The sequence below is a fragment of the Priapulus caudatus genome, unplaced genomic scaffold (genome assembly GCF_000485595.1).
Source record: "Priapulus caudatus unplaced genomic scaffold, Priapulus_caudatus-5.0.1 Scaffold21, whole genome shotgun sequence".
NCBI lineage: Eukaryota > Metazoa > Priapulida > Priapulimorpha > Priapulimorphida > Priapulidae > Priapulus > Priapulus caudatus.
In genome coordinates, this window is record NW_014577082.1 from 400,947 (window position 1) to 408,531 (window position 7,585).

The 7,585-nt window shown below is 43.1% G+C and overlaps 1 protein-coding gene across 3 annotated transcripts in view; it reads right to left on the reverse strand.

Moving 5' to 3' along the window:
- Positions 1–232: 232 nt before the first annotated feature.
- Positions 233–7,585, reverse strand: part of LOC106812845 (leucine--tRNA ligase, cytoplasmic-like) — a 28,485-nt gene continuing 21,132 nt past the window's right edge. For all 3 annotated transcript variants that reach the window (XM_014816831.1, XM_014816839.1, XM_014816848.1), the window contains 11 exons: positions 7,308–7,371; positions 6,434–6,617; positions 5,836–5,926; positions 5,352–5,492; positions 4,881–5,021; positions 4,523–4,624; positions 4,067–4,174; positions 3,694–3,798; positions 3,397–3,495; positions 3,049–3,181; positions 233–1,218 (listed from right to left, as the gene is read on the reverse strand). In XM_014816831.1, the coding sequence (XP_014672317.1) occupies positions 1,001–1,218; positions 3,049–3,181; positions 3,397–3,495; positions 3,694–3,798; positions 4,067–4,174; positions 4,523–4,624; positions 4,881–5,021; positions 5,352–5,492; positions 5,836–5,926; positions 6,434–6,617; positions 7,308–7,371 (1,386 nt within the window). In that variant the 3' untranslated portion in view covers positions 233–1,000. The remainder of the gene's footprint in view (positions 1,219–3,048; positions 3,182–3,396; positions 3,496–3,693; positions 3,799–4,066; positions 4,175–4,522; positions 4,625–4,880; positions 5,022–5,351; positions 5,493–5,835; positions 5,927–6,433; positions 6,618–7,307; positions 7,372–7,585) is intronic.

A 7,585-nucleotide genomic window follows, 5' to 3' on the forward strand; every position in this document is an offset into this window, starting at 1 on the left:
TCTTACGTGGATAAAATCTCCCCCCCCCCCTAATATCATATGCTTTAACCTTTTGAGGATAAGGTCAATTATTTGGTTTTGAAGCATTAGGTATTATGCATTAATGCCAATGGGAATAATTCAATTAAGTAATTTCCATGTGAGTGATAGTTCGCCGGTGAGAGGAGTTTAGTTAGTTTGTTACAGAAAAGTTTAGAACAGTGTTATCCAGCGTTACAAGCGGAATACAAAATTTCAGGTAAATCCCACTAGCATACATTTTTATTACAAAAACGAGTAATAAATACAGAGGTACTTGTTTTTCTCATGTCTATGCGATGTATCTATGCCAATGCACTGTTCATCACAATTTAGTATTCACGGTGTCGCACATTACACACTAGAAACAGATAAGATTTTAACGAATACATCAGAATTGCCTCTGCAATTGAATGTGTGAATTTGATTGAATTGAATGGTGCTTGTTCATTAGATCTTCCAAACTCAACAATATGTAAGCATCATATAAATTACCAACAATCTGGAGGAAAAATAAACAAATAACGTTCAGGTAGTCACATGTTAACCCTCCAAATAACCTACCTCCAATACTAAAAAAGTAGAATTTCCTATAGATGAGTAAATAACTGATGTTTAAAAGATCACACATACAGTAAATGGTTCTGTAATTCCTGCAGAGCCAAATTTAGGGACAACTGTTAGGTTCAGACACTATAGCAACATGTAATAAGCTGATCAGCTTTCATACAAAATGCAAACTGCAACACTATCATAGACTAATTTTCACTTGCCAGAGTTCAGTTTCCTTCCCCAGCTCAGCTCTGCACAATGTGTCTGTCCCACAGAGAGCCCCCTATATGTTTGACTTGTATTTGTGGAGTACTCTCCAGCAGTCAGTATTCCCTACACAACTCCCCCATACTCCCCACCCCTGATGTAACAATCACTGAGTCCCAGTCCCCCCACCCCCACCCCACGAGGTGGCGCCGCGCGCTACGCGTCAGTGAACGTCGTCGCGCACCACGTACGCCATCTGCGGGCCGACGTCAAAGCTGCCGCCGTTTTCGACGACGTGAACGCTCCCCCTGGTGGCGTCGATCGCAAACACGGCTGCGGCGCCGACGGCGAGCTTGCTGTTGAGGGGCTGGCCGAATGCGGGGATGCATCGCGCGCCTGCCAGCGCGTCCTCGTAACGCAGCAGCTGCACCGCGCTCGGGTCTACAGACGAGAGAGGACAGACGTGAGAAACGCCCAGGTTAGGGAGAAAGACAGACAGAGAGGGGAGGGAGGGGGAGGGAGGAGAGGAGAGAGAGAGACAGAGAGATAACAGACAGATAGAGAGGTTAGAGGGAGGGGAGGAAGACATACAGACAGAGAGTACAGACATGAAAAACGCCCAGGTTAGGGAGAAAGACAGAGAGAGAGAGGGTAAGGAAGAGGGAGGGAGGAGAGGAGAGAGATAGAGGGAAAGGGTGGGGAGAGAGCGAGAGAGAGAGGGAGGGAGAAAAGAAGGGAGAGATAACCATAGAGACAAGGGAAGGAGGAGGACAGACATACAGACAGACACAGACGTGGGGGGAGGGAAAAAAGGAGATAGATGTGACAACACATGTTGTTATAAACAAACACCTAGGGCCCGTGGCCCCCGTTGTCAGAAACAAAATTAGTCTTAACATTAGTCTTAACATTAACTTCCACTCGTAACCGTTGACAGAAACATCGCAACGTTACGAGAATGAAAAATACTCGAAAATATCCTCTTAACATTACGAGAGCCCAGACCCTCTCGTAACTTTAATATTAAGTTGAAAATGACACATTTACACTAGTTACACACGTTTGCCACGCTTGCCACGACTCTCACGTCTCGTGTTACAGTGTGAGAATTTGTCTTGTTGTGGAGAATAAATTCATGACCGCATCGTTTTTCATCAAATATTATTTATATGTGGTTAGCCATCATATAAATATGCATATATTACTGTGATGTACAATAAATGTGTATGAATTTGAATTTTGTTATTGATTCTCATCCAATCAGCAGCCTTGTGACATAAAATTATGAAGTTCCTGTTATCGTGAGTTTGCTCGTAGCTACGATGTGTTTCTGCCAACGCTACTCTCGTAGCATTAACATCAGTCGTAAGTGTTATCGTAGCATTAACATTAGCATTAACTTTACGATGTTTCTGACAACGGGCCCCAGCGCATTTGTTACGCCTACGCCACCTAGTGGGAACTAAAGTAGGCTTAAGCTATATAAAGCTCTGCGAGGTGGCAGCTATCTTCTCACCTAGTGCATACTCAAAGCTGTAGCATACCAAGTGTGGCTATAATAAAGCATGGTGTTGTAACATATAAACTCTGAATTCAGTACTTCCATCAGTATTGTAACAATAGAGACAGAGTTGGAAAGGAAATGAGAGAGTTAGACAGATCTAGAGAAGCTGGAACAAGAAGGTAAAGGAGGAAGAGATAGAACAGGGGATGGGAAAAGAGGAAGAGAAAAAGAGTGATTGCGGAGGGAGTAAAGGAGGGGAGGGGAAAGAGAGAACGAGTGAGAGGAACAGGGAGAGGAAGAGTGAGATATAACATAACTATACTAGACAGAGGGCACTCACGGAGAGTGCATACCGCTGCCAGCATGTAACATGTGGCCGTCGCTGCTGGCTGCTGCTGACTGACTGGCCTGCTGCTGACTCGACGCGCTAATATCGATCGCGCGAACACATTAACACACTACACGAGACCGATCACATAACCTCCCTTCCAACTCCGTTGGGCGGAGGTAAATATATAGTTAATTTTTGCTGGCTGCACGGAAATATGACACGACTGCTCGCGATGGCAATCATTAAAACCCTGGGGTCCGTTGTCAGAAACATGAGTTATGACTATCAAACGTCTAAAAAACTTCACAATATTTGACATTAAATGTTGCAATTCATAATCCATGTTATCTACAAAAGGCGTATTTTTTCGACTACTCGTAACGTTTCTGACACAACGGGCGCCAGGACACACGCAAAGCACGGCGACACGTCTCACCTTTAATGAGCCTGTCCATTTTCCACATTCGGTGTGTGATCCGGGCAGCCGTGTCACCCTGCAGGATCGGCACCGTCAGCTGAAAATGGCCGCTGCACGGCTGCGGGTTCACGATCAACATAGGGACCGACGCCTGCAAGAAAACAACAGCGCCTGTAGCCGTGCTGGAGACCAAGGATGTGACACTGCAATAAACAGAGACCCGTCACGCGGCCACGCATACTGCCGAGTGCATGGCTACCACGACTGATAACCACGTACAAGGTCAAGGGCTTCCATCACTCGAATGACAACAGGTTGTGCCCCTTAATTATCATAACAAACTGTTTGTCGTTCGTGTGCACACACCTCTGTCCTGTAGGTTATGATGGGTTTACCCGGGCAGCATTCCTCTTGTATCTTCACATCCGTGAAATCGAGTGAGAATTTCACATCCAAACCCTCGAGCTGCAAGCAACAAACAACAACGATCATCAACTAGGACAACAAACAACAAGAATTATCATCTAGGACAACAAGAACAAAAACATTAACGAAAGCAACACAACAACCACCAACACCACTACTACCACTAGTACTACCGGTGCCACCACCATTTACGATACATCATGACTGTCTAACACTACATGGTAAGAAGCCGCCTACCTCTAGTGTGCTGTGGAGGTAGACAATATTCTCCTGTAAGACTGCCTGCTCGTCAAACTCCATAGTGAGATTGAGTGCCTTCAGTCCTTGCTTCACGACATTTTCCTGTAACAACGATCACACCCTCAGGGGACATGATGCCACAATCTTAACACACAGACCATGTGAATGCAGGTATGAATTTGATAAACAACTACCTAAGACGAATAAAATGACCAATGACAGCATTGCACACATAATGTGATATTACAATTTAATATAATTAATCTAGTAGAACACAATACTCAAAATGACATTGGAATAAAAAACCTATAAACATATTTACCATATATAAATTTGCTTAATTAAAATCAATTAGTTCAAAAAGACAAACCTTAACTGTCTGCACGAAAGGCATGACCTTTTTCATGTGTTTTTTCAACTCGGGCAGATTCTTTAGAGCAGCAGCCACTGCCTTGTTTTCTGGCATTTCACCAGATTCCTAGCAAAATGTCAAGAAACCATAATAAGTATTTGACAAGGCTGTGTAACAAAGATAATAAAACAATAAAGGATTTTAGCATTTGAGTACAATACCATGTTAGCAAATCCCCCATGCCATTCTACGATAATTTAATACTCAAAAATGATATCTAAAACATCAAGGAATTATATAAAAATTAGGTATCCTGCCATTTTTCATACAGTAATAAAAACCGATAGGCAGGGTTATGGTGAGCTGCCATCTACCACTATGCTTACCTTCTACTTGCCATTTTTGCTTACACACACCCACCTATTACCCCTCTATTCCCTATACCCTATCCACACGCAGAACACATGCACTTACATCATGGAGTTTCTTTAACAGAGTCAAGATGGTGCACTGCCATGCAGGGTACGTTTTTGCCACAAAGATCGTGCCATGCGTTGGTTTTTCTGGAGCCACTTTCTGTGTAAACATGAGGACAGACACAAAATCAAGAGACCCAATTATACGCAGGTTGTTCTATTACGATTTGATTACTCGATCAGTATTTATTTTAAACAGCACTGAGATTTTCGTCTAACAAAGTGCTAATGTATACGATAACGCTCAATACGATATGCCATAAGAAACTTCTTAATATAATCAATAGCGATTACTGCGATAACTGCAAGTGCAACTAATAGATGAGTGAATACTGAATGTCAAATAATGTGCATACTTTGCCCTTGGGGGCCTGACAGAGGTTCTTCAAACGTAGTCTGAACATGTGTGCGGCATCCATGAGGTACGTGGACGAGGCCAGCAGAATGTCATCGACGGGTCCGGCCACGGGCCACGTTGCGTGCATGATGCTACCAGGCTGCAATGACACACACACACCACAACTCCTTATCTTATGAGTCGACTCATGAGATTGAATCTCTGTTCTACTCGAATAGATGTTTAACGCCGACACAGGACACGATGCGTTCATGATGCTACTGGGCTGCAATGACACACAACACCACTTCTTACTGCCTAACTCATGAGATCGAATCTCTATTCTACTTGTACGCTAACAGACTGCTAGGGTCGCAAAACCCAGTACAAGGTAATCGATATTTCTCCTCGAATCTGTGATCGACCTCTTACTAAATCACTCTGCTTAGTTTCTTGTTCTTAGGAAACACCTCAGTGATAAACTGCCTACCTTTCCCAGTTGCTCCCAGATGTGCTCACATATATGAGGGCAGATTGGTGACAAGATGAGAATCTGCCACTCAATAAACTGGAATACCAGATCTTTGTGCATGCCCTCAGTGGCGAGTTCTCTGTATTTGTCTCGTGCTGCCTGTCAATATCAAATGTAAAATCTATTATCTATTTTCACTACCTATTTATTTTACATAGAATTACAATTTATTACTTATATATTTCATGGTATTCATCACAAACTTATTACATGTTCTATACAGTAGTACATCATATGTAGTATAAGTACCAACTCTCTATATATTTATATAATATATGAATACATATAAACAGAGGGGGAGGGAAGGAAGGTGTGATGAGTGGGATCAATAGGGAGGAATGGAAGGGAGGGAAGGAAGCAAGGGAACAAAGAACAAGATGCTCTCCAAGTTGGTTCCTATAATATGCTTTTAAGTCATGACTTCAAGGGAGCACTAACTCACCTGGAATTCAAAGAAGCCAGTCTTTAAAGCCTCCTTGAACATCATGCGGTCATAGTGCTGTGCCGTCTCTAGCACTCCCTTATTCATGTCACTAAAAATCACAGCAGAACCAGTGAGCACAGGTAGCAGGGAGGAAAAACACAGGAAATTGTGCCAAAGCACACTGACCAAACGCCGAATTTCTTTGGCTAATGCTAAACGTCTAAATTATACTAACATTATATGTATTATTAATAATATATTATTAAATATGATATATGTTATTATTAATATTATATAAATACTTTAGGACATGATTATATTTTTATACTTGTATATATGGCAGTGATGTCTAAATAAAGACCAGCCTTGTTTTAGATTAGATTATTTTAACCCCGACTGTTGTTGTTTTTGCCGTCATTGTTTATGACAGAACATCCGTCATGTCATTGCTTATGAGAGAACATCCGTCATGTCATTGTTCATGAGAGAACATCCGTCATGTCATTGTTTATGAGAGAACATCCGTCATGTCATTGTTTATGATAGAACATCCGCCATGTCGTTGTTCATGAGAGGACATCCGTCACAGTGACACAACCATTGGATGGTGTCGCACCTGATGAACACTTTGTCGTTGAACGTGTCGCAGGGGCCAGATCTCAGCGTGTCCCTATTGGCTATCATCTCCTTCACCCACTCGAGCAGCGTGTACAGCCGCAGGATGCCTGCGTCCGCCATCGTCTCGACGAAGTTTGCATCCTCGATCGCATCGCCGGCGTCCGCCAGAGACAGCCTCATGCCTGCCGACAACAACTCACCGCGTTAGAACAGCAACGCCTGCTGGCCAGGTCACTGCGACTCCCATGTGGAAGACAGGTCTGTACCAATTTATTGTGTGTGTACCTAACACGTTTTACCATGGAGAGTGCTCGTGCATTCAGATGTAAAATGTTGATACATGTGATGCAGAAATAAACACTACACTGTTTACTTATTTAATGGCAGGTGATTTTAGAGGTCACCTCTACTAGGAGGGTAGAGGCACAAGATGGTGCTTGTAACTACAGCCAAACCTTCCTAACCTATCTGCATGTCAACTAATTGCCATTTAAACTCTAAATGTGCGACGAATAACAAATATTTGTATACTGCTGGCACTTATGTGCGCTGAACGTGCATAAACCTTGCTCAGGGTTCTGCCCACGGTGGGCGGCGGTGGGCGGGTATGCCCGGCATTCGCGGTTGCCGCCCGGCACTATATATCTCCGCCCGGCACTAATTTTTAATATTAAAAAAAAACAAAAAAAAACGGACCCACCTACATTGGCTTCGCGCCTACGGCGCTTGCATCGTCGCAACTGGATGCGCCCGGCACTAAAAAATCCTGGGCAGAACCCTGCTTGCTACTTGTCACATATGAATTTTGGCAACATTTTTTTATGATTTTGTACTGGTTGAATGTAATTATGACACGAAGTAATCTCTCTTACCATCTGCTGAAAACTTTGTTATGGCTTCATAGAGATTCAGAAAATTTCCTGTTGACTTAGACATCTGCAACGATAAAATCCTGAATTTAAAACCAACATTAATAATAATAACAAGTGCTGCGGAGCGACAGCGCTCATCTAACGTCTACTGCGATGACTCTGTGGTGGAGTGGTGGGATTCTAGTAAACCCTGTTAGTCCCAAATGTGTTCACATAAAGGCACAGGGATGGTATCAGGAACCTTCTCAAAGGAATGTTCATTGGGATCGTTATTAAAG